We start from the raw sequence: 27,327 nt of genomic DNA, 5'->3' as shown, positions 1-27,327 counted from the left end.
CTCCGCTGGGATATCACGAACAAGCACCGGTAGTCATCCTTTGCAAACAGAGGAGGCATCTCGTCAATCTTTCACTATTTATTCTTCACGTCTTCGTTGTGAGCTTGGATTCAATAAGATCTCCAAAACAGGGGATGCTCTCAAGAGAGAATGCTTCAACAGAGGACAAGAGTAAGATAACCGCTTGAAGCCCAAATACTATCTAATCGAGCAACTAATTTCAGAATGTGGGGAAAGAAAATCTACAAGAGCGCCAAGTACATATGCTCCTTGGCTTTACGATCTCAATCATCCTCTCAGTTAATAAACTTGAAATGGAAAAGAGAAAAAGGACGAAAAAGGAGAGGATATCGTGTGAAGAAGTTACAAACATAAAAAGAAACAGGAAACCCTTCACCCCCAAAGAACGCCAGTCGCTTTCATTTGTCATGAGCTTCAAAACCTCTGATGTCCAAGAACCAGCTGCCAACGTCTGCGAATGTGTCCAATAATGTATGAGGACCAACGGACAGTAACTTTTGCAGAACATCCAATCGCCTTGCCCTCATGCAGACTGTAGGATTATCAGTCAGCCCGGTAACCCATGAAAAGATTATGTGCCACTGTTGTTTTGTGTAATACAAAGTATTTGCCTTCTCAGCGGTATGATTCCACCAAGGGGGAGACGATTACCTCACGTTTCAGTACACACAAAATGAAAATGGGAGCCAATTTTCATGTATGCCTATTGAGCATGGGTACACCCAACCAGACAGAACATCACAGGTCGATAAAAGACAGGGAGTCGTCTGTAGAGGAAGTGACATCCCTGCTCAAAGCATAGAATGGAGTAGAGTCTAGAATGCACTGCAACTGATCTTGAAATCCTAGTTATTCACCCACCTCCTCTTACGAGCAGGTCGCTCCTGCTTGACCTCAGTTGCCTCCATCTGCACTGATGCCTCAGACTCCACCCTTCTGCTAATCTCTTTCTCATTGAGCATAGGCAGTTTAAATCGCTCACTTCTTTTCTTTAGTTTTGCAACTGTTTCAAGATGTTTGTCATCTCCGTTCGCTTCATTATCAGCATGCCCATGTTCAGACATGAGGGTAAGGGTATCAACAGCAGATTCCTTGGGCACAATACTCGCAATATTTTCTTCCACCTTCTCAGCAACTTCTGTTTTCTTGACGTCATCCGTTTTGCTCATATCCTGTTCAACCATCAATCCATGGTTGTGGTCAGAGAAGCCTGCTTCACTATCATGGGCCTTTAGTATTGGTACGGAATTGCTATCCTTGTGGCTCGTCCAGCGTTCCAGTTTGGATCTTCCCTTCCTCATGTCTTCATCATCCGAACCTCCCTCATCAGAATGTTTCTGTGATTTTGAAGAATGCTGCTGATGGGTGGTTTCCTGTTCTTGAACCCTCCGCAAGCCATTGTCAGTTTCGGAAGCAAAAGAGCCCTTCTTTGTGGCCTGTTTGAAGCAATTAATGCAAACACATTAGATGAGAGAAGGCTACATAGACAACGAACTATAATCATAACATCTGAACTAGGCCCTCAAGGTATAGTACTGCCATCGCGAACAACTATGCTCTGTGTGATTAAGCCTCAAAATGAAAACAGAAACAGCGATGGACACGAAAGGAAGAGAGAAATTGAAAAATCAGCTAGGTAACATACAAAACGAAACTATAAAGATGCTCACTTCCTATTGCTTTTATGGGATACTCAGACATTGCCCAATCCTGAACAATCAATACGTGCAGCAAAAAAAACGTTGAAACAAAATTATCAATAATAGCCATGAGCTGAACCTTTTCATTCCTCTGATAAGTTGAACGGTCATCTAACTTTCTCTTTCCAACAGCTGCTTTGCCTGGCTTATCAGCAGTACTTGGTGCAGCCCCATCCCGATCGCCTCGTGCAGGAACATCCTGATCACCCATTTCAGATTCATTGCCTTTTCTTGGTCTTTCTTTACTTCTTTCCCTGTAACTATGTTGACCTTCACTAGCACCACTAACATGATCACTTTGAGAACGCAACCTTTCATGCCTCAAGCTGCGGTCCTCATTGCTGAGATGACCATCACGCACATGAAGGTCTTCCCGTGCTCTATGTTGTGGATAAGATTCCTCCTCTACCTTATCTCTACCCTTAGGTAGCTCACTGTGTCGCCTTTTGTGATCCTTGCCAGAATCCCTGGGCTCATCCTTAGCACGGGACTCAATGCGTGAGTTCCCCAGCCGAATTTGATCTTCCGAAATTTGTCCACTCCTCCCTGGAGCCCGCGCTTCTCTATCCCAGTTCACTTGAGAATCTTCATGAGATGGTTTAATTCTGTGGCGATCCTCCCTCTCCCTCTGCCGCCGATTACTATCTCGATTACCATCTCGATGCCTTATCAGGTGCTGATCGTCAGGCTTGTCTCTCATTCGACCAGGATCTTCTCGTCTCCGTCTCTCTAAGCTGTCATCTCTGTCCCTCCTCCTCCTACTTAGATCCTCCTTACTTCCATAAGTGTGCCCCACATCTTCCTTCTGAAGTCTGTCCCTCCTATGAAGCTCAATCTCTTTCCTTCTTTTAGCATGAGGATCATCAACAGTGTCATGTTGACCTGACAAAAGAACATCCCTTTCCCTTGACCTGCGTACCTCTTTGTCATGATAACCCCTCCAATCACCATCTTCATACCTTTTTTTCAAATGGGCATGCTCTTCCTTGCTATTCCTTCCACTTTCAAGTGCCCTATTTCTTGGTTTTGAGCTGGCATCCTCAACCCTGTCTCTTCTCCTCACTTCCTCTTCCTTTTGCCGCCTAGCATGCACATCGTCATCTCTTCTCTGCCAGGTTAATGAATCCCTTTCCTTGAGTCGATCGTAACCCTCAGTTTTAGTTCGAGCATGATAAGAAGAGTTACCATCCCATTCCTTATGTGCATATGCATCATTGCTGCTTCGATGATGGTAATCCTCTCTTCCTTTCAAACTCACCCTGCTTCTATCCACATCCTGTCTACCACCTCGGACATAATCATCCCTCCTCTGCAAACCAGATTCATCTTCAAAGTAATGCCTTTTGGCATCTGCAATGCGGCTTGACCTACCATTTTGAACAACCTCTTCATCACCAGAGTCACGGCGCCTCAAATTATCTTTGCTACTTACAGGTTTGGGTTTACTGTCATCACTCCTATTTGTTTTCGTATCTTCAGAGTGATCTTCACTAACAGGTTGTTCAATCCTTGAAGTTAGCTTTTGCCTTCTAGCAGAATGAACAGAACTACCATCACCAGAAGTCTCATTTGGAACTTGCAAATCGAAAGCTACCTCACCTTCTGCTTCCAAACTGACAGCCAATGTATCCACATTATCAGGCTCTTCAATGGCAAGGCTCTGCTTGCTTCCTTCCACATCCTCTTCAGGAGAAGATACTTCTGTGCTTTCCTTAGGAGCTTTACTACCTTCAGAATGTTCCTCACCACTACAACTAGACCTATTCATTTCGATATTTTCTGTAGGGAGAACACCTCTTGAAGGCTCACTGCTGATGGATGAATGTTTCTCCCTAACTGCAGCTTCATGCAACCATCTATACAGAATGAAGAGAATAAGCCCGTCAGAAAATATTTACTGGAACAAGGAAACCATAAATATCTTGCCCACGAGAATAACATTACTCCGACAGGTATGACTTTTTTGGTAAAGCAACTGAAACAATACATCGATGTATAATAATAATGCAATCACACATGTCCCGAACCAATCTTTCTGAAACTGCCCTACACTCAGTGCACATGGTACATAAGATACTAGTCATGAATCCCTTCCTTGTGTTAGAGATTAAATGACCAAAAGATGATAGAATCTGTATCGTTTTGATGATTTTTGTGGTCCAAAAGACTATTTTTGTGCCTCAATATCACTCTAGGGCTTCTAGGCATATTGATTAGGAACCTATCTTTCTTTTGGCAATCATAGCAACCTTCATGTCAAGTTCCAGATGATATGGGGATGACTTCAGAAAAGAGGTACCTTGATAAGGGTGAGAAACTCAAAACATGGAAACATGTAACTGGACTTAAAACCAAAAGCGAGAAGTCATGGAGTGTACTGCAGAGAGATCGGGTTGTGGCAGTGTGGATATGCCAGAGTCTAGAAATTTAAGGGCCTACTTTACACCCCAAATCATTATTAACTTGTTATACTATTAGTTAGATTTCTAAAGTCTAAAGAACTGCAAGAGGAGAAAATGCTCTTCAAGTGTCCGTAACCAAACTAGCCCCTTGAGGTACGTTAGATGACATTCAAAGTCTCAAGTAGGATAAAATGCAAGTGAGAAGGTCATGGAAACTCCTCAAGAACTTAATACTAAATAACCATTGTGACATGAATGAACACTCAAAAATCACCTAGGGAAAGATGCAACTGACGAATGGCATGGGAACACCTCAAAAACTAACTATTAAATAACCATTGTAACAGGAATGAACAATCAAAATCCTCTAAGGCTTAAAAAGCCGTGCCAGAGTGGTCATAAGACTCATAAAAACATCAACGGAGTGAGAACAAGTTGCATCGCAGGAAGGTGAGGTCTAAGTAAGCTGCCACGGACAAACACCAAAACCCAAACCCTGGGAAAGAGAGAGAGAGAGAGAGAGAGGGAGGGAGTTGGGAAGGGGATGAAGAGTCATCCCATTGTCCCAGAATCGCATCAATTAATTGGCACCATCAGCATGAAATCCCACACCAACATTAGCATTGTATCATGCCGAAGGATCTATGTTCCACAGATATAACATGCTCCAAATGCTCATTTACTAAACTCTTTCAGGGAGAAGGCATCATTTTCTCTCATTGCTCACTACAAAGATAAGAAAGTGAGAACTTTTCACGTAAAAGGCATAAACTCCAAAATCTTTGTCCAAAAAATGGTTACGGTAGGATATGAACTTATCTACCTGCAACATCTTTTTATTGTAAGAAAACTGATAAAGCACCTGCTGGCGCAAAAGGTCCTCATACTTGCATTATCCATGTTCAGAAATGTTTATTTCATGCAGAAAGTAGATCAGTTCCCCAGTCACCATGATCCTAAGATAAAAACTGGGCCATCAGTGCCTAATATTCGGCATATTGGTGAAATGGCCACCTTCATTAAATGGTCTCTGTTCTTGAGGAAATTGATGGCCTATCTAAGTAGAAGTGAATTTTGTTTTGAAAGACAATTTCAAATAGCGTTTCCTACACCAAAAAAAATTATTTTAAAAAGTATGGATAAAAGTGAACAGCAAGCTTCAAGAAAAAGATTACCTGGGTAACTGGCAAATAAACTCACTCATTGGATCAATTCCTACAGCAGTATAGGCATATCTAGCTTCTAGATGGCTATACTGCAACTTGGTTAACCACCCAACATAAAGCAGTAGACTACTAACTCCAAGGAAGACTACCATACAGAACGTAACAGTATTAACTGATTCAGACATGGAGGTACTCTTCCTTATAAATTTTTTCAGTCAATAAGTAGTTATAGAAACTGACTCTCCCTCTCTCTCTCTCACGTGTGTGCATGTGCACCAAGACAATACTAGTGGATAGCATGATGCAATAGTTCCCATCTATTACTACTGGTGCAGGTATGGGGGTACTGGTACAAACACGCAACCTAAAAAATTGTGGACAGGGATACGGCAAGGTGCATATACAATACATATATATGGAGAGAGAGAGAGAAATTGATAGAAACCAGATTATTAGGTTTCGGACAAAAACCAGACCCTTTAATTTTTTTGTTAAAAAATTATTTAAAAATATATATATATAAACATCCTAATATATTTATAAAAACTATTTTGATAAAAACTATTTTGATATAAAACATGATTTGATTCAAGTTGTTTATGAAAAATGTGGATTTTTTTATTATCAAAATGTTGATGTTATGGGAGCCACTCATTTTTGCTTATTATGAAAAGTTAAAAACACTATTAAAGCCCAAAAAATGATTAACTTAATATATGTTTGGCATCAAATTATTCTTAAGATCATAGTCACAAATAACATCTCGGAGTTTAAACGGCGAGGTTTTTCTTGGGTATAATACGGCCAGCTTGAAAAAATGAAAAAAAAAACAGGAAAAATACGGTAAATTTTTAAAAATTTTAAAAAACTAAAAATGGGGGGAAAATAAAATAAGTGAGAAACTAATAAGACAAACATAAAAAAGATAAGTAGATTTGCAACAAATAAAAAATCAAAAATGAAAAAAAAAAACCGTTTGGCATTAAAAAAAACTGAAAAAAGTGAAAGAAAGTAAAAAACAAAACAAAAAACGCGTTAAAAACACGTTTTTTTTTAATGTGTTTTTTTAAGTTTTAAACGGTCATTTAATTTATCGTGTTTTTTTCGTAAAAAATGCATTTTCTGTGACTAGTTAAGATCATATCCATAAGGTTAGATTGCAAAAAAAAAAAAAAACACCTTAAACATCAGATTTAAAGGATCTGGTTTTTGTCCCTGACCAGATGGTCTGATTTCTATAAATCTCCCTATCTATATATATATATATATATATATATATATATATATATATATATAATGCATGTGTGTCTGTGCAAAATGGCACAAAAAATATGCAAAATTCCACAAAGAACCTGCAAAATTTCACAGGAAATATGCAAAACTCGAAACTGTTGGTCCAAGTGCATCGACATGGGTACAGCAAACTTCCAGCCATGTCTGTGTCACTTAGGTTCCCATGCTCCTACCAAACGAAGCAAGAATAAAATTAATGAGTTTTCTCACTGTGCACCAAAACCTTCCTAGTGGAAAGCATGATGCAGTAGTTACCACACTCCTATTAAACGACGCAAGAGGATAAAATTAATGAATCTCCTCATCCTGCCCTGTTGAAGTTGGCGACTTATTTTATGATATCCTAGGTGATGTTAGCACATGCCCTTGCTATGGCTCCATCTTAGGATCCTTAAGACACACATTAGAATCTATTGGTTCATCAACAGAGTGCTTAGCAGCTGGGTGAGAATTTGTGCACTTGCATATTCTAGAGGTCACTTGGAGAAATATTTAAAAACTGAAACAGAAAACTCATTAATGGTTCTGTGGTGTGTGCGTGCATGTTAGTCACGTCTTTTACTTGAACAATGATTTTCTCAGACTAAAATATTTGTGTAGTTTTGGGTCACTGATCCTGCACAAAATCGATCATGTAGGTTACTTCCACATGGTCACTTTTGCAAATGAAAGATGCAAAAATGCCGTAAACATCAGCTATCATATATAAGTGGTCACAACTGTGTTGTACATAGTTATACCTGACATCGAAATTGTGAAATATTCCGTATATCATCCATGTACCTATGCTTTCTAAAATGACATTTACTCTTCCACTCACACAAATACGTTCAACAAAAAGGGACATGCTTCAGTGAAAATCCATGATAGGATGAAATTTACCCTTTCTCACACAAACATGCCCACCAAAAAGGCACATGCTTCAGTGAAAGTCCATGATAGGACATGGTGAAGACAGAGGATCCAATACCACTAATAACTAAGAAACTAGATTGTAAACCATAACTCCAATAAGGTTAAGAACGCAAGATATGATGATATATTGCGATTATACCTTTCTTGATTAGACGAGGGTGCTCCAACAGGGCTTATGGTGGTCTGGCCTTTGTCAATAGAATCATTTTGTAGATTAGCTTCAGAAGGAAAAGGTTCACCATGCATATTACCATGGAGTGGACCCAGAAAGTTGCCTTGCATAAACAACTCTCTTCTCCTACCACTGTAAGGTTGAGAAAAGTTCCCAAAAGGTTCAATATCAGACTGTTTATCAACTCCTTTTACTTCATGGCGTTCCTCTTTGTAATCTGTTTCTCGCAGCTCATTCTCTAGCTTTCCCTGGGTATCACTGACAGAGTCATCATCAACGGAACCCTGCAAGACAATCTGCTTCAACAGAACAACCAGTCAGCATGCATCCAAAGATACTACATTGTATAAGTCAATCATTAACATTATGAGGGAATTTCACCTCTATAATCGCATCAGAATCACGATGACGTGGTGGCCTAGTATCAATGGAAGGCAGACGCTCTCCATAACCACCCTCAACCTGTATTGCCTTCCCCGTTGGCTGGTTTCACAAGCAAGAAGGTTTACAAAGGCAAATCAAATAAGACCAACTTTGTCAATAAAAAGAAAAATTACATGAGAATGTAATATGAACAACAACGACTAGCTTAAGAAAAGGAGAGAAGTCCAAGAGGATAAGTGATCCACAAAAAACATACTATTGGAGGCCGAATGCGTGTTGAACCTCTACCATGACCCATTATATCCGATTGCCCACCATCCACCTTCCCAGTAAGTTGAATATCAGTTGACACATCATGAAGACCAGCAGCAGCCGCAAGTTCTGGAGGTAGATCTGGATCATAATCCTTAAAGAAAAACAAAAATTTTGGATATGAGTGAAATACAACATGGATCAAGAGTTGGCACAAGCAAGTATCTTCACCTGGTCAGACCTCCCACTCTCATAGACACGGATCTTGCTTTGCATAGTTGCTTCCAGACGGAGCTGTTCCTGTGCATAGAGAAACCGAGATAAGCTGTTAATTTCCACAAAACTGCTTTTTGTTTTGTCAATTATTCACTAATGGATATACCAACTGTTTGCAGTAGTTCTTCCAGTTGTTCTCGTCAAGTCCAAAATTAAAATAGTCGGTTACATCAACACCGGGATGTCTCCATGGTTTATCTTCAAAAGCATCGATATCAATATCAAACACTGTCCTGGAAGAAATTTCCAATGAGTGAGTGTCATAAGCACAGTGATGCCCAAGGAGAGCTGATACAGAAGTACGAACAGCTCAGCACCCTCAATTTCTTTCTCAAGAATATGAAGGGCACTATCAATAGAAAATCTACAGAAGTACCGAGATTGAAAAGGACAGATTATGTCTCAATGGTAAATAACTGAAACTCTCAAACAGCCAAAGTGTGTTAAACAATGTTAAATTTCAGAATATGCATCCAACAAATTCTTCTCCTTGTCAAAAAAACAGATTTATTATGAGAGTTTAGTCATCTACCAAAGACTGAGTAATCTTCAAGATATATAAGGGGACCGGCTAAGTGGTAGATTGTCCTGGTTCCTAACCCTTTTGGAGTTAAAACAAAAGCTGCTAGGGAGCAGGTTGGTATCCACCGGACTAGGAGCCCGAGTCCTGTATATGAGTGGGTTAGGTCATTATAGTTGATGCCAAAGCTAGTTCAATATTCTGACCTGGAGTCCCACACACACCGGGGGCGGGGGGAGGATGTGAGAGTTTAGTCTTGTAACAAAAATTGTAAGAATCTTCAGGGACATATAAGCGGCCGGTTAAGTGATACATTGCCCTCGTTCCTAGCCTTTTGGGGACTAGAACCAAAGCTGCTAAGTAGGCCTGGGCATCGGGCCAGGCCGGCCCGATAACCCGAGACCCGGCCCGGCCCACCCTCCTGACCCCCTTTCCCCCTCCCGACCCCCTTTCCCCCTGCCCTCCCGTCGCCGTCCGATGGAGGAGGAGGGGGAGGGGGAGGGAGACGGAGACAAAGGAGGAGGGAGAGGGAGACGGAGGAGGAGGGGGAGAGGCGAGGGAGACGGAGGAGGAAGAAGAGGGAGAGGGGGAGAGGGAGTGGGGGAGCGGGAGCAGAGAGGGAGAGGGAGAGGGAGCAGAGAGGGAGAGGGAGAGGGGAAGCGGAGAGGGAGAGGGAGAGGGGGAGAGGGAGAGGGAGACGGGAAGGGAGAGGGAGAGCGGGAGTCGGGCCGGGCCGGGCCACCGCCGGCCCGAGCCAAGTTTTTCCCGGCCCGGACCCGGGTCTGATCGGGCCGGCCCGATGCCCAGGCTTACTGCTAAGAGGCAGGTTGAGATCCACCAGAGCAAGAGTTTGACCCCATTGTGGGAGTGAGAATGATTGTTACACCTATAGATAGACTATCTTTGCTCAATGGAACAACAATATGAAGTCTAATGTGTTTTTTCTCTACAATAGAAGTATAGAACAAAATATGGTGAAAAAAGGAATTTAGGTATCAACATGACAACCTATCCCAACATTGACCATAGTGGCTGCCTATCGGATATGTGATAGACCTCAACCTGTCCCGTGGGTGGTTTGCTATTAAAAAGATTACACCAATGTTAATAGTGAACCAAGGTTTATAAACCCTTCACAAAGTCTCCATCTACAAAGATAGAATTCTTCTTAAATCATCTTACATAGAAGTGTTACAATCCACTCCCTTTAAAGAACATGCATCCTTGGTGTTGGACCTCAGTCCCAAGCATTGAACTTGGTTCTAATACCAACTGCAACAGCTTAGCACAAAACTGACCCTAGTATTTGATATGGCAGAGCCAAATCCACCTCTTAGTTGGAATTAGTTTGCAGCTAGAAACCAGGACAACTAGTAATACTGCACCAAGGTTTATAAAGCCCTCGAAGATTCTCAATCTCATCAGTATAAGACTATTCTTAAGTCCTCACACATGAGATGTTAAAAAGTGCACCTTACGAGGAATCACCTCTAACAGATTAATTAGGGCAATCATATGAGAGACAAAAACAGATGAATCCCGCACAGAACATGGAGGAAAACTGGCAAAGACACAGTAAACATATGCTATGCTCGCTCTCCTTTCTCATCCAATGAGAGTACATATTTAAGAAGCAACATTCCTAGCCAACAAATACATGGGTAAGTTCATATCAGTAAGCCAGTAATTCAATGACATCCATAAAGGGTTAAGTCCATGAAGAAAATAACAAACTATTCATATAATGATCTATGGCCTCACAATGTAGCATACTCTTAGTGTCAAGTTATAATCAGGAACTGTTATGAATTATCACCATGCAAAAAGCAAGCGGTGAACAGCCCTTTTCATTCTGTTGGCCAATGGAGTGGAGTCACAGTCCTCTTCCTACTATTTTCCTAACAATTCTTTTCTCCTTCACAAAAGGTATCTTTCTTACATAAGCTGTAGACTTGTAGTGCTTCTCAGAAACTGCTGATTGGTAAGCAATCTATTCCGCTTGTGCAAAAGAAGGTTAAACAATCCAGCTTTGAACTAGCAACATGTATGAATTAAAGTAAATTGTTCATCCTCACTGTTGGGCATATATTCTTAATTATGATCAAACACGAAAACCTGACTTATCTATTTCTTGATTTTCACAAATTTAACCATCAATAAGGCATACTAACTGTGGGATCTTGTTTGTATAATTTTTTACTATTTTTCATGTATTAAGATCAACTGACATAAGTTTTTTTTATTATTTAGAAAAACTCCTTTTTCAATCATCATAAGCTTCATTTTTAAGGTGACCAGACCCGTTGACATGTGTAAAAGAATCATACTGAAGACATCTGCAAGATTGGATCAAGCATTTGATGTCCTAGTTGAACATAAATAAAAAGGTACGTCGGTCCCGCACCACAGAATTATTTCATACAGTTCCACAACATCATTTCAAGCATAGATATAACATACATGCATATACATGCTCACATACACACACACATGCATGCATGCACACATATATACATGTCCGTGTACATCCATCACTAATGTACCATTAAACAATCATAACGGTATGTACAACAAATATAAAAAAAAAAAGGCAAGTTAACAATGTCACAGATGCCATTCTGTGGATTCTGGCACATCTCTAACAGTATGAACTCAAAGGCACCCAACTATTAACATGTTTCACAGGCTTCCTCCCTATGTTTCTTTGTTGAAAAGCACAGTCTTCATTCCATTGTTCACCTTTTTTTCCTAGGTATTCCAGGTGTATATAAACCAGAAAAAAAGTTACTTGCCAAATCTATTCTGAATCCCCTTAATATTTATGAACACACTTCTTCTTCCCATTCTTCTATCTTGAATCCCCACAGCTTGTTTGATAACTTCGACATATTAACCATATAATGAAAAGTAGGGTGCATAAAGAATCAGAAAACACAAAGAATGCTATGACTTGGTCAACCAAAAATGTACAACAACTACAAAATAAACCAGAAAATTACATAACAGGGAGCAGGCAGATTTTGTAAAAGCCAGGAGCCGGGAGGGGAGAAGAAAGGATTGACATAAGTCATTTGCAATCTAGATCCAACGGCTTGAAGTTACAGAATCGGAGTAAAAGAACTGAACTTCACAACACTGAAATTGACATTAACATTATAACCTACAACCAGATTGCCTTTATGAGCAAACTATGCATTGCTGACCATATTGCATCATTATGGGTTTCTTTTCTCCATGCAGTTTGCTTCAGTTTGGTGTTGTGAAAAGAAAGAACAGCACCAACATCTGACAATTGGAATCATGTCTCTTCAGGCCTCGTCTAATCATGAGTCTCGTGACTGATTTTGGTGATTTCCAAACTCAGTCAACAAAAGCTTCACCATGAGGTCAACTTGTATGGGAAAAGGACAGGTTTCTCCCCAAGCAGGGAAAAAATGGTTTTGACTAAAGGGTTTTAACTAACTGGACAATAATTAACAGAAACTCACTTGTGAGATGGAAGCGTAAACTCTGATCCACTGCCAAAACCGCGACCAGCAGAATGGTTAGCCCATGCTTGCACTCCGAATCCAGAATGGAAACCTTTTTGCCCTATTGTGGGAGCTTTCCCCACTGTAGGTCTCCAATCACCTCTTCCACGGCCTGGAGCCATGGCCAGTGTAGCAGCAGGCCGCACTTGACCTGGGGCACCAGCAGTATTATTGGGTGTAACACCAGGTCTCACATACTGCACATAAAAAGGTGTGATAAGCAAGCAACATCCACATGTTAGATAACCAACAGATATATAGATACAGATATAACACATATGCCCAATTTCACAAACATGTATGAATAAAACATGCAACAGACAGTTGTTTGAGAAACTTTATGGTGTTAACAGTACTGATTTCTTAAATTCACCAGCAATGGTATTTGACAAACCATCTTGCAGTCTTGTTCATATTTGACATTGTTTAAAAGAAGAAAAAGAAAAGTCCCTTTGCACCAGCTTCCAAAGGTGATAGTAGATCAAAGATCATAAGTTCAAAGTATAAATGCCTTAGCGTGTGAAGAAAACATGGTATCCAAATTTTCAATATGTACAGCAGACAACTTTATTTCTAGCAAGTAATGATGTCAAAATAAGTATGCATGTAGTCAATGTAGAAAAATATTGCAATAAAATGTAAGAGAATTTGGTTTCCGGCATTTTTCCAAGCGGAAACCAATCCTTGGAAGAAAAAAGAAAACAATATGATAAGGTACAGCCCTAAAAAGATTACAGGCACACAAAGAAAAACATGTTCCTGCATCAAGACAAGAAAATCTTGCACCTGATGCTCATCCACTAAAAGTGCTTAGCAAACACATTTTTTTAATACAATCAAATAAATAAAATTCAGGTCAGGACTTAAAAAATAAAATAGCTTAAGGAGTTCAATTATTTGAATATGAATGATAGTAACAATACTCAAAAGCAATCACATACTTATCACTCAAACTAATAGTAAAGGATTACAAAAGTACATGAAACTTTTGGTCTCCCTCTGGCTTCAAAAAGGCTCCAGCTGCCTTAATATACTCCTCTTTGAAAATGAAAAGTAACAAAAAATTGCATTCATTCGAAGTGTAATGTACAAGTTTCCAATTCAAATAACATAGATCTAAGATGCATATCTCTCCTCCTGGACTATAGCAGAGGGGCAATGGCAGCTGGACTATCTATTGTTCATCCTGCAAAGAAGTCCAGACACCATACATATCATTATGCATCAAACCATTTTCAGGCTTCACTACCTATGCTGCCAATAAATCCTGGATTAAATACATGCTTATTTGTTTCTCTTTCAAACCAACCGCTCAAAGAACAGTGCCCTTAAGCATATTAACCTCCATTAGTGCACGGACGTTTAACATGAATCTTATGTGCTATGAGCTGGCCACATTTTAACAACGTAAAAAGCCAATGAGTTCCAGTATTCATGCATTTATTGCAAATTCTGGGCCAAAAAACTGTGTAGTTCTGCACTGAATAACATAATAAAAAAATAAGTGTCCTGGAAGGGTGTCAAAATAGCATCATTGGATGGCAAACTAGTTGTGCATTCTCCAAGCCAAGCATATGGGCAAACTATTTATTCTAACCGGTTTGGCTTCTTCACCATCACAAAGATTAAAACAATACAGAACAACAAGAAAGGAAAATGTACATGCAAAGATAGTCACAATGTAAGAAAATTCATTGTCTGATTCCAACCAAAAGCATAAAAGAAGCTATCACAAGATGAGCCTATGTCCATAAACCTGCAAAAACTCATACTAACCTGAACTCATGCTTCTATCATAGCTTTACCGTAAAAGCAACAAAAAATAGTCCCTCATATGACCACTATGCCTTGACAATTTGCTCTTATTGTCTTCATAAAAGGTCAGTCCACCTAGTGAATGTGTTAAAATAATAAGATTCTCTTTATTGCACTCTAACCCAAACCATACTTTAAGTACACCCAACCTAAGAACTAAATAGCACCCTCAAGAGATTCAGAAATGTTCAGCATGATACACATGCATTTGAAATGTCTTACTGCATGAGCCTTAGACATCCTATGCCCCTTGTATATCTCTCCAAAATTTATTCTTTGGCATGGACATCTGGAATGCATTTCCGACAGGGCGGTCTACATATTACTCCAGCCGTAAACCCCAAAAAATGTACAACTGTGTTCCTTCATTAACTGAAACATTTCTACATTACACCCTTGACATTGTTCCCTGTTCATTATTCTAGCTCATTCACCGATTGATCATTTCAGCACATGCTTCTAGATTTCAGCAGTCATGAGTGTCTTCATCTTTTGGTTGCTGAATGGAAGTCATTATTACAAGCCTGTCACAAATAATCACTTTTTATCCTCTCTCAAGCTTACACTTGGCACAACTTTTTTGGCCAGAAGAAAATTTTGGTTTCACAACTGTGCTGGTGACTCTCCAAGACTTTATTGAAAATTTTAATAATAATAAAGCAGAGCAACACAGCTCCCTAAATAAACATATATATATATGGAAAATCAATGCATGTGTTCCTGATGGTTAAAATTTAAAAAATTGTCACTAAAAGAACTACAAATTGTTGCTAAGGCCACTACAAACCATTGCTACACCATAAACCATGTCTAATGCTAATTTAGTAACTGTTTTTAATGACAAATTTTTAAATTTTAGCCATCTGACAACGTATGCCGACACACGGAAGCATAAGAGAAAAAGAGAGAGAGAAATACGAATGCACACACACCCATATGTTGAGCAGACATTTCAAATTTTCAGTGAAAGGAAAAGCAGAAATTGAATAGGAAATGACACCGAGAACTCTTTAGGAAATCATATGTATGTTACACCAATGAAGTGATATAAATAAATAAAATTTTAAAAAAAAAATTACAAGTAAGAAATGATATCCAAAGCCAGTTTAAAGTAAAATAATGGGGCTTCAAGATTTCCATAAGGGAATCAATATTTGGGAACAAAGATTCCTAATGGATTCATTTTCTGATTTCCTAGGATTGGGATCCCTTCCTACTCTAATTGGTCTGATAACTATCATGTAGTAACAGTATCTATTTTCCTTCCTTCAAATAGAAATAGACCATGAAGTGGTGAATTGCTGAATAGGGTATATGGGCTTTATCATGTAATGACTCAATAAGGTAGAAGGGATGGCTGTCGGTTGAACAACAGCCACGGGATCATGTTCCCAGCACATGCATAACAGAAGAACGTTAGAGAACTTTTTCAGTGTCAGAATTTCTTATAATCATAAATACTTAGATCCATTCCGAAGATATGAAAGAAGATCCAAATATTCACCAACCACACAACTTGGATCGGCCAGGCCTAAGGTGCAAATTAGGTTTACATGGTTTCAATTTTTTTACTTCAACTTGCGAAATATAAATGCCCAATAGGACTTTTTGGTAAGTATAAACACCAAAAGGTAAAACTAATGATTAAACTAACAAAGTAAAGCTCAAAGTTGCATTCAAGGCGATCAGAAGAGATACTTCAATGTAGGTAACACATAGTTGATAGATGATTGTTTGCCTTTGCAATAGAAACAAACTTTATCCCCAAAAATACTAAAACTACTGTTCTCACCAAGCTATTTATAGTCCAAGTAATCAACACGTTGTAAATCAAATAACTCCAAATTTTTACTCTCAATAGTAGCCGCAACAATCTTGAAAAAACCACAAACTTGTGCAGGATTTCTTCCAAATCCATCATATAAAAATGATGGGTACTAAAATCTTAGCAAGTTGCAATCCAATCAAGAATCAGCACAAACCATCTAAAATTGAAGCCAGGATGAAGTTCATAGGCTATACATCTCGTTGTATTACCATTATTTCATCTCTCCTATATGCAACGTGTATCATACTATCCACAAAGATTGTGGCTTGCAATGAAGGCAACAAAAACAAGACAAAGCAGGATTGCTGATATGAAAAATTGCCCCATCAATATGTTAATTTGGAATTCTACAAGTACTACTATAAATTGTTCACCGTCCACCAAATGAAGCTACTCACTCCAACCAGGGTTAAGCAAAAGAACTGTCCAACGTTTACATGGAGTGCAAGGAATTTGTAACACTTATTTCTTCATCCTTGATATTCCTACTGCTTTTGCAATTCGTTTCCATTTCTGTTTAATAACCTTTGTATTTTTATTCTCCTATCCACCAAATATATTTACAATGCCATAAGCTTTGTCAATATCATGGAGCAGTTACCATTGAATGCAGTTTTACTCATTTTGACTCCCTTGGCAAAAAAAGATAGAATAAGCATCTATCATTCTATCCCTGATGAAGGTCTGCAAGTTAGGTGAATGACCTTTTTGTAACAAACAAATTGTATCTCGCGAAGGTTCAACACTTGATCCAACTTAATTTTCTTGGATAAAATATCTCAAACATGTAATATCAGAATAGGAAACATAAAATCAACACCATGTCAAAAATAGTAGGAAACAGCTTGAAAATGATGATACAATGAACTCTAGCCGATGGCTTTTTCTTTTTTGTTAAGCATATGAGGAAAAAGGTTAAATTTTCTGGATGAACTCCTAAAAGAAGCAGATGGACGGAAATAAAAGTTTAAAGCATTACAAATTGGGAAGCATGGTATGCTTTTTAAGTGATTCCATAAGTAAAAGAGGAAATATAAAATCAGTACAAGGCAAAAGCAGAAACAATGAAAATGAGTATGAAGTGATGTCGAATCAACAAATGAGTGTCATACTGGTTATGGTAAAACATAATTTACTTATGTAAGTGATAGTCATAGAGAAAGAGCATATATATAAAAGAAATTATGTGTTAGATGTATTGTGGAGCAACAGATGGACAAAAAATAAGAAATAAATTCAAAAATGGACGCAGAAGTGAGAGTGAATTCAATTATTCAACATCTTGTGACATAGAAAACAAGCATCCTACTAATGAAATTCGAGCCTACTCACAGCTTCTAACTCTTTGGAGAAACCTCAAGAAGTGTGTAGTTTTCCTGCTTCTACAGTATGTTCCATCTATGCTTGTATAAAGCAAAAATCCTTGTCACGTTAAAGTAGTTCAGGTAAAGGTTTCACAAACCACACCACACACCGTTCCCCACCTCATTCCACCCTTCCCTCCAACCCCACCCCTCTACCCCCCCCCCCCCCACCACCACCACACCAACCCCGAAAGAAAAAAGGGGAAAAGTTAAAAGCAGTCTTACTTAAAGGTTTTCCAAAAGCAAAAAAGGTTCCTGAATTCCCAGCACTTAATGCTAAAAATTTAGATCTTAGGCAAATCAGAGGTGTATTTTCAATTCAAACCTAAACATTTGGTTAATGCAAGACCCCTGTGCCAAACACAATTACTCCGGAATGGACAAAAGAGTTTGCCAATAAATAAATCTACATCCAGTGCATACATCTGAAGCTTGCTTGTTCAACAACCATTCCCAAAGATCTTCCAAAAATAAACAGAGGTACATAGACTTTCCACTGTACACCCTCTTGATGATTGCTAGAGCGGCTGTGAATCACCTAATCTTGAGTTTAGATCTAGAAAGTAGGCCTCGATATGGGAGTAACCTTGAAAAAACCAGTTTCACCCTTAATTGCATATGTTCCCCTCATGAGTATCAAGCTCTTACATCCAGAAGTGTTACTGAGCCTTAATAGTTGTAGGCTGAAAATTTTTCCCCTTGTTGATTAAATCTGAGCCAGACTACTTTCTGTAACAAGGATCTTCCCACTTCCCATTGATGCACTACAAAACCATTATTACAGCCACTTAGGTTATTAGTTCCCCAGTGACCAACCTCCAGATTCAGAACTATAGCTCATAAACGATCGCCTTGCCCACAAATAACTCATCGATTATGGCCAAAGTACGTCTATTGTGTAACCAAATCAACAGAGAGATCGACATTTGCAGCTCAATAAATTAAAGAATGATACTAATTAAGCTACAGAAAACATAACACCTACAAGACCAGGAACACCCACGTATACCCAAAATCTTCCCATTACAATGAATCACAAAACCAAAAAGTTGAAAATGGTACAAACACAAACAGACCTTAAATTGCGAATGGTGTGGATAATAACCATGATTGCTATAACCCATTCTTCCCCCAATAGAGCCCGGTACGGCTGCATTCACCCTTGCCGCGTCCCCTGCCTCTTTTTTATCACCTTCCTGCGGAAGTTGGGCCGTCTCATCCCCATCTTCCTGCTCCTCCATGGCTTGATGGGGAACCTGCTCGTCGTCTCCAGCAACAATAACCAAATCGTCCCCGTCCTCGTCTTCATCTTCGCTCCCAATCTCTTGATGCTTCTCGAAATTGGCACCAACCGGATCACTCTGGTCGTTAAGAACAATCTGTAAATCGTCTTCGCTATCGCTGTCCCACTCTTCGCTGCACGCATCCTCCTTCGCCGGAACCCCACTTCCGGTGGTAGCAGCGCCAACCCAGTCTCCACCAGCCGCACTAGGAAAACCCTTGGTCGGTGGCTCGCGACTTGCCAACCCGGGAACCTTTTCAGAGTTCAGAGCGTCGACGTCATCAACGCCAATTTCCTCGATTTTCGCAATCCCTTGCTCAATTCCCGCATCTGCATCCTCAATCTTGCTGACTCCACCGTCCACCGGCGCCTTGACCAACCCGATTTCGCCCACGGCCGAAACCCTAAAACTCCCCGACCCAAGATTCTCGACTGACTCGGGAGCAGCTTGCTCCGGCGATGGAACCCCTTGGGAAGCGGCACGTTGCGGCACGGGCGGCGCTGTTTTAGGGTTAGTAAGTCCATAGAGGACGTCATCGTCGTCATCCTGAATGGAGCCAACGGAAGAATTAAGGTTAGGGCTCACCGCTGGGGCGACGGGAGCAGTAGACGAGACGAGGACATCGGAGTAGAGATCCCCGAACTCGTCATCAACATCCATCCGATTCAGACGACGGCAACACGAAACGACGCCGAGGTGGTTCTTCAGACAGCGGAACACAAAAGCATCCCTCTACCACTTCTCTTTAAAGAAGTGCTCAGAGAGAGAGAGAGAGAGAGACTCAGAGAGAGAGAGAGAGAGGGAGGTCTTGAGGAAGGAGGGCGGTAGTCGATGGCAAGTCTCTCCCACGAGCCCCTCCGGTGCCCACGACCAACTCGCCGTCTCTTTCACTCTCTCTCTCTCTCTCTCTCCGGGTTAGCCCGAGTACCGTGGCACTATCCAGCTTCAGGAAAACATTTATAACGTATAAACTTCAAAACCTGTTGGCTCTGCAAATTTTTAAGGCTTTTTCTTCTCCCGATTTCTGACGAATAGACCACGGATACGTAATCCATGTGGTTGATTTTTGTTGGAAAGTGCAAACAGTGGTTCCAAATCAGACCTGTTTCTTTGAATTTTATGACATCGAGTTCGAAGCTCGTGGAATTGCTTAACTTGTCATAAATATTTCAGGTTGTAGATTGATTCTTGTGAACAAGTTCGAACAAAACAACTTGAAACCCTTCTTTTCAGATGTTTGAGTTAGAGAAGTTAATAAAGTATGACACTGGTTATAAGATGTTAGGAATTAGGTCGGACCTCCACCCATGAAGAAGGAGTTGGTCCATCTGGTTCCTAACAACTACCACTATTGGTGAGTAAGGGAAGAAATGTGAAAATGGTAGAGCCTGAAAATTTGATCAAAGAAGCACAACTCTTAGTTGGGTTTGGTGCCCACGGGGTATCAACATAAGTTTGGTGTGGGCGTGACGTTTGAGCCAACGTCTTGTGGACTCCCTCGTGGCTTGGTCCGCTTACTAGGTATGCTACACCCTTTGTGTCGTCAAATACTAACATGACACGCTTATAATTTTCTTTTTTTTTGAAAATTAACATGTCACGCTCTTGAATAAGATCATATAATCGAATAAAATATTTTTTAAATATGTTTGCTTGGTAATAATTATAGAACGTTAAGGACGTTATTATAAACCAACTCCAATGATTTTCTTTTGATTTCCTTCTAATTAAATTTCTTTCCTTCCATGTTTTTTCATTTTCATCCAAACCAACATTTATAATCGTCCATTTATTCCCATTTCCATTGCATTCCTTGTTCTTTTATTTCCATTCATTGATTTCCCTCCCACCCAAGGACGTAATATTCCACTGTTACAGTCGATTCAAATTCATTGCGTCCGCCTCTGAATCCAACGACTGCAACAAAAAGGAAAAAAACGGAGAAAGGAGGGAGGCGGCACAAGAACCGCGGCCGTCCCCCAGTGGCCGTCTCCCCTCCCCTTCCCAGCTCCGCCATTGTCAATCCATTCACCCCTTCCGTGTATCCTCTCTCCTCTGATCTCTCGCAAGAGAAGCCGGCACAAGAAAACTCTTTCTGAGATCTCCGCCATTTGCCTCGCGCTTCCCGTCGATCGGTTCATTGGTTCGAGTCTCCGATTCCTATCCCTTTTTTATCTTTCGTCAGCTTGATTTCTTCTCCTTCCGGTCAACTCCTCGATGATCGCTTTCCTCCGGTACCGTCCGATTTAGGGTTTTTTCTTCTCCGCCGAAGCACTAGGGTTTCTTGTTTCTTGCTCTTGTCTGATTGGTGATAGAACAGTCTGAAAGAGTTTTGGGTATTGGACAAAGGAAATAGCTAGGATCAGGGTTCTTCTTATTCTCATTTCCTCGTCGAATTAGGGTCTAGGGGTCCTCACGCAAACCAGGCGCCACGTTCTTGTCATCTACGGGCTACGGGCTTTTGTTTATTTGTTTTACGGAGAAGGGACGGGGACTATGTCCATCTTACAGAAGGGTGATTCGATCCATATCCGCGAGGTTTGGGCGGATAATCTGGAGGAAGAGTTCATGTTGATAAGGGAGATTGTGGACGACTATCCCTACGTAGCGATGGATACAGAATTCCCTGGGATAGTCGCCCGACCGTTAGGGAACTTCAAGACGAGCACCGATTTCCATTACAGGACTCTGAAGACGAACGTCGACATGCTCAAGCTGATCCAGCTAGGCCTCACCTTCTCGGACGAGTTCGGGAACCTCCCTACCTGCGGCACCGATAGGTTCTGCATCTGGCAGTTCAACTTCAGGGAGTTTAACGTCGGCATAGATGTCTATGCGAAGGACTCCATCGAGCTTCTCAAGCAGAGTGGTATCGACTTCAAGAAGAACAATGAGAAGGGGATAGATGCGCAGAGGTTCGCTGAGCTCCTGATGTCATCAGGGATCCTCCTCAACGATGCCGTCCACTGGGTCACCTTCCACAGCGGGTACGATTTTGGGTACTTGCTCAAGCTGTTGACAGGGCAGTACCTGCCGGAGACGCACACCGGCTTCTTCAACCTGATCAGTATTTACTTTCCCACCGTCTACGATATCAAACATCTGATGAAGTTCTGTGACAGTCTGCACGGGGGGCTAAACAAACTCGCTGAGTTGCTTGAAGTAGAAAGGGTTGGCATATGCCATCAGGCGGGGTCTGATAGCCTTCTCACCTCTTGTACATTTCGGAAGCTGAAGGACTCCTTCTTCAATGGGTCGACTGAGAGATATGCTGGAGTACTTTACGGTTTGGGTTTCGACAATGGGACTAGTATGCATTGAGGCATAGTAAAATAAGGCATGTTAGGGAGCGAATGCAATCTAGCTAAATTAGGAGGGAGATGAAAGTCGAAAGAAAGAAAAAGGAACTGAATTTTGAGTATGCCTTGGATAATGAATTTTCCAACATCTCCTCTTCATTGTACACACGTGGAAACGGGGAAACAAGTAGTTTGTTCCTCTCAAGTAATGAGAATTTAAATGTTCCATTTTACTTTTTCTTTTGCAGTAGTCTCTGATTTCCTTTTGATTTCCATTTGATCTTCAGAATTTTCTTGTTTCTAGCATGGAGGAGCATTCTTCCTGTTTTAATCAAGAAAGTGTTCGGTTCTGTTATCCTGAAGCCCCCAAAAGTGTACGATAAACTAGAAAGCAAGTTTGAGTGGTATGATAATGTGAGCTGCAGGTTTTTAAATGTATACGATGCTTATCAGGTCGGCGTTTGGAGCCTTTAGTCAAAATGCCAAAAGTAACTAACTCTCTCTCTCGCTTATTCGGTCGCTCGGTCTTATTTCTCTCAATTGTGCGGGAGAAGAACATCATTTGTCTGCCACAGTTTTTGGCATGAATAATCACAACATTAGGATGGCTCTGTCTCTTAGATGCATTATTTCTTTCTATATATTTATTGCCACTGTTAGTGTTGACCTTTCCCTTGAAGAGTTTAATTATCTGTTCCTTCTAAACATGGTTGATCTTTTTTTTTCACAGTCTGCTCTCTAGTGGCCTATCAATTGCTAATCTTTTTTACATTAACTGGATAGTGCGAGATACTACAGTTGGGAAAACTGATTTGCAGGTGCACAGTTTCCTTCCTGAATTTCTTCTGTGCTATCACTGTTTACATAGGCAACTGCTTTTGAGAAAGTATCTGATTTAGATAATTCATTGTTGAAGGTTTTTCCCATTAATAGTTTGTCTCCTCTTTCTCGAGAGGTCGTTTTGATTCTTTTCTCTCACTCTGTTCTTTGCTGACCTATCAATTACTAATTTTCATGTTCGCTGCATTTTATGGGATTCTACAGTTGGAATTGTTGATTGTAGGTGCATTATTTTCATTCTTGAATTGTGTTGTGTTATTAAACATGACTGCTTATATATATGCAAATGCGTTTGAGAGTCTAAGTTCATCCTGATTTAGATACGGAATTATGTACTTTCTAGCAGAAACTTGGGTGTCTCGGTTAGTTTTTAGAAGCATGAAAGCAGAATTGCTTGACAAGCATTATGGAAATATGGCCATAATTTATGCATATTGTTCAGTTGCTACTTGCTGTTCAGGTTTTCTTTTCCGCTGTCTATCCTTTCCTGTTGCAATTCTGCTCTTGCTATGATCCATAGCTACCGAATTACGCCTCATGATTGGGAGGGGTTGATCAGCCAACATTAGCTGTGCATTTGCATGAGTGCAAGCTGTATTGTACACATTAAAGCTTATGTTTAAGCAACACCATCTTTCTATGGAATATCTTCGATGTTCACTATATCTTAAGTGGAGGTGTTGGTCCTTCTACATTCTTTTCATTCCCTGTTCATGGAGGAGACTTTAACGTGATGATCTCGAAACTTAACCTAAATAAACAGCCTAAGTTGAAAACTTTGGGGGGAAGATAAGGATTGAGGAGATCCAGAAATCCATGGAGTAGACTTTGCTCCTTGCCTCTATTCAGGAATGGTAAATAGTAATTACTTTAGCTTTTTATGCCTTGTGTATTTCAGATCTCATGCTAGGTATTTTGGAGGATAGGTCCTGGTTCTCATGTTGAATACTCTTACTTGAAAAAGCATAATCCAGTGAATGACCAGTGGGAGAAAGAATAAATTTAGTGGGTTCTTTTTTTCTTGAACATTGTTGAGAATTTTGTCCATTCAGTTCACCTAAAGTTGGTATGCTTTTCTCTCTGTGAACAGAGACTGAAGTCAAATTGTGTTTTTGAAGGACATGGCATCCCTGCTGGAGAAAATAAGTGCACACCATTAGGTTATCATTATTGTTACCTATTGGTGTTCCTTTTTAGCAGTTTGTTCATGAAGGTGTCAGAATTAATTCATTTTTTTTCTCTTGCACCTGTCCATCCAATGGTTGAGAAACTTTATCTTGGCTCTTTATTTATGATTGATAGTAATGGTTATGAAAAATGGCCTGTCTTTTCCTGTAAAGAAACTGTAAAGAAACTTGTAGATTTTAATGCATTAATTGGTGTTTTTTAACAATCATTCTTCTACGTAGCTTGCAGAAAGTTTATATGGCCATCCTTTTTTTTTGTTTTTAGGAAACTGAAAGTTTGAGAATCTTCAGTCGTTGTAGTTTGGGAGAGCAAGCAAAACCAACAGTCAATTATGAGTGTTAGGCCTTCATTGATTTTCCAATGGTTGCTAGAAGAGGAGTTGAAATTTGGAGGAAATAGGGAATTGGACTTTGGGAATAGCTATTTCAAACTTGCTTGAGGATTCAAGTAGGAAGCAAAAAGCAGCGAAGAAAAATATTTTAGAAGTGTAATGTGAAATCATGTGAATGGAAGAATCAGGATTCCTTGAGGCGATGAATCTTCTCAATCATGAGATATGGGACTCAGGTGAAGGCAAGTTAGTTTTCCTTGTCAAAAGTGGATAAATGGATAGTCTATTACACTGTAGAATGATCCAGAAAAAATGGAGTGTGAGGATCATGAGAATTTCAGGAAAGATAACATTAGATAGTTGAGCGATGGATCAACATTTTCTCCACTGATGGAATCCTCTTTGCAGCCTAGTTTGCAAGAAGCATATACATGCATAATTGGTGGTGAGATGTTTACATTTCCATTGTGGTAGTTAATTTTTACTTCCAAGCTTGAGTTTCTGCATGAGATGCATTTGCTTCTGGAAAGGATGAGAAATGGAGTCAACATTCTGCACACTAGTCTGATAAACACCAGAGTGTAGGGCCATTACACATAAAGGAAATGTTATGGAGGAGGGGAGTGTATATTTCCATCAGCACTTGGCTGAGGGTTCTGAAAGCAACTCCGATGCAAGACTGCCTGTCCTTTTCAGTAGGGGGGATAGTGGACGAGGGTCTCTCACCCTTTCCCCTAGCCTTTTCCTTATAGAGAACTAGGTTGCTGCTTTGGTCCATTGCCTCACCGGTGTTGGACAAGTGGGAAGTGTTGAACCTAGGAAACCGTTACTCTCTCAACTCAAACAAGAATGTTATCTATATCGTATGATACACATGCGTATCGTACGATACGTACCGTATAGGTTTAGATAGACGATACAGGTTGATAGACGATACACTCGTGTATCGTAAGTGTATCGCCCATATCATATGATATGGGCGATACACTCTCGTATCGTACGATATAAAGTTTAAACACTCCTCCCTCTTTCTCTTCTTGTGTCTAAAGACTTCAAGAGACGTGGGACAGAGAGATTTTGCCCATTTTCATAAAAAATCACTGTGGATTCATCAATTTGGGAGATATTGTCGAATCATAAAAGATGATAACTATATGTTTTGAACTTATGACATTGTGATGTAATCTAAGTCCCAAGACTCTAAGTCCTAAAATTCTATTAAAATTTTCAAGTTGAAAATTGTGATGGATGCTTATTATGTTATTTTAGATCTCTTATTTCTTATTTTTGAATGTGTTGTTGATACACATGAATGTTCTTTATGTATGATGATCTTTTTTATATTGAATACATTTTTCTTGATTTCTGTTTTTTTGTTTATTTTTTAGGATTTATTATGTTTATTTTTTAAATATTTTTTTAAATTAAAAAATTAATTTTACGATACGCTACGCTACGTTTGCAATATGTTACGATACGACATATAAGTCGGCCCGACCAATATGCGTTACGCTACACCTTTTACAACATTGCAATCAAGAGTCCCAGTTGACTGAACAAGAATTCTTTTCATATCTTCTTACTTGTCTGGTAGGTTTCATTCCCTAGAAATGGCGAAAGCCCTTCGCTGAACTCTTAATATGGATGAAGTGTGGAATAACCCATCCGCAATATGGTGTAAGCACATGAAAATCTGCACTATGTATTTATGTTATCAGCACAGACCTGGTGTTTAAATTATATATCACCTGAAAAGAAAAATTCAGCACGGTATCACTAACATATAGTTGGCCAGCTTACCTTTGTCTTACTGGTTTCTGGTTCCCGCTGGCTGTGGTCTAAAAGGTAGACATGTATTTTATGTATTTTGACTATTGATTTTCAGAACATTGCTGAAAATTAAAAGTTACCTCTTTCCTTTTCTATGCTTCAATAAATTACCCAGTTTGCTTGAAGCAATTCAGGAAGATCTCTGGTTGCATGGTTAACGTTTGTTTGCTAACTTCCACAGGCTTTTATGATCATCACAATGACAGAAAAAATAGTATATCTTAACGGAAAAACTATAGTTTGTGGTTCTTCGAACATTCATTATCCTTGCTTTCTCAAGTTCCAACTTCCAACCAAACTCTATCCCGAAGGGGTTGCTGTAATGGCAATTGATAGGTGGTCAGACTTCCAATTCTCGGTGCATCATCATCTGCATTTTGTTACTGTGATGGACGGTCACAGTTCGGACTCATGGGCATCAGTACGCATATACCTTGAAGTTGAGGTAATAGCTTCAGGTATTCTGCTTCCGATGGAGTCTCTTTATCTTGAATGTGTAGGTTTCCTTGTGTAACAAACAAAAGTTTGAGATCAGAAGAAACACCGAGGTTTACAGGTTGAGCCCAATGTGTAGCCTCGATCCAATGCCTTTGATACATTTAGGGGCTGTTGACAACAACACTACTCTGTTACTGTCCTATGAACTTGAAATTGAGGCTGATTTATGAGATAGTAATAATGTGCTATTGCTACCAAGCAGTCGTTTAGAGATATTTTACTTGCAGGGACACCTTGTAAGTGTCGTATGAATATGCTTGAAAGATTGGAGTACGTACATGAAACAATAGCTCTAGTGTTTGATGAACCTGCCCTAATCTTAGGGCAGATTTACAAGACACTCTTGAAGTTTTTTTTTTTACCAGATCACCTGGTAGGAATTGTTTGGCATCAGTAGCAGATTTACGGTTTCATGAAACT

At 39.9% G+C, this 27,327-nt stretch overlaps 2 protein-coding genes across 2 annotated transcripts; one reads left to right on the top strand and one right to left on the bottom strand.

Annotated features, from left to right (window-relative positions):
- Positions 1-92: 92 nt before the first annotated feature.
- Positions 93-19,840, bottom strand: LOC116249980 (FIP1[V]-like protein). Its single transcript, XM_031623295.2, has 9 exons — positions 18,715-19,840; positions 12,590-12,828; positions 8,688-8,814; positions 8,537-8,605; positions 8,310-8,459; positions 8,051-8,152; positions 7,637-7,965; positions 1,801-3,577; positions 93-1,457 (listed from the first exon to the last, which is right to left on the bottom strand). Exons 1-9 carry the CDS (start codon positions 19,579-19,581, stop codon positions 867-869), a joined length of 4,251 nt encoding a protein of 1,416 aa, XP_031479155.1. The 5' UTR covers positions 19,582-19,840; the 3' UTR covers positions 93-866.
- Positions 19,841-20,760: 920 nt separating this feature from the next.
- Positions 20,761-22,453, top strand: LOC116251606 (probable CCR4-associated factor 1 homolog 7). The gene has a single exon (XM_031625967.2). The coding sequence runs from the start codon at positions 21,418-21,420 to the stop codon at positions 22,240-22,242; it is 825 nt and encodes a 274-aa protein (XP_031481827.1). The 5' UTR covers positions 20,761-21,417; the 3' UTR covers positions 22,243-22,453.
- Positions 22,454-27,327: the final 4,874 nt, after the last annotated feature.

This window comes from Nymphaea colorata, chromosome 3 (genome assembly GCF_008831285.2).
Source record: "Nymphaea colorata isolate Beijing-Zhang1983 chromosome 3, ASM883128v2, whole genome shotgun sequence".
In the NCBI taxonomy this organism is placed as follows: domain Eukaryota; kingdom Viridiplantae; phylum Streptophyta; class Magnoliopsida; order Nymphaeales; family Nymphaeaceae; genus Nymphaea; species Nymphaea colorata.
The sequence above is the reverse complement of the archived record's forward strand: the minus strand, read 5'-3'. Positions and strand labels throughout refer to the sequence as shown.

Bases quoted from the DNA above. Each gene is read 5' to 3' on its own strand.
- LOC116249980 (XM_031623295.2), bottom strand. From the start codon at position 19,581: ATGGATGTTGATGACGAGTTCGGGGATCTCTACTCCGATGTCCTCGTC. The intron at 12,829-18,714 runs GTCTGTTTGTGT...TTTTATGTGCAG, and splicing joins CACACCATTCGCAATTTAAG to TATGTGAGACCTGGTGTTAC. The intron at 8,153-8,309 runs GTATGTTTTTTG...TTGTGAAACCAG, and splicing joins CACGCATTCGGCCTCCAATA to CCAACGGGGAAGGCAATACA.
- LOC116251606 (XM_031625967.2), top strand. From the start codon at position 21,418: ATGTCCATCTTACAGAAGGGTGATTCGATCCATATCCGCGAGGTTTGG.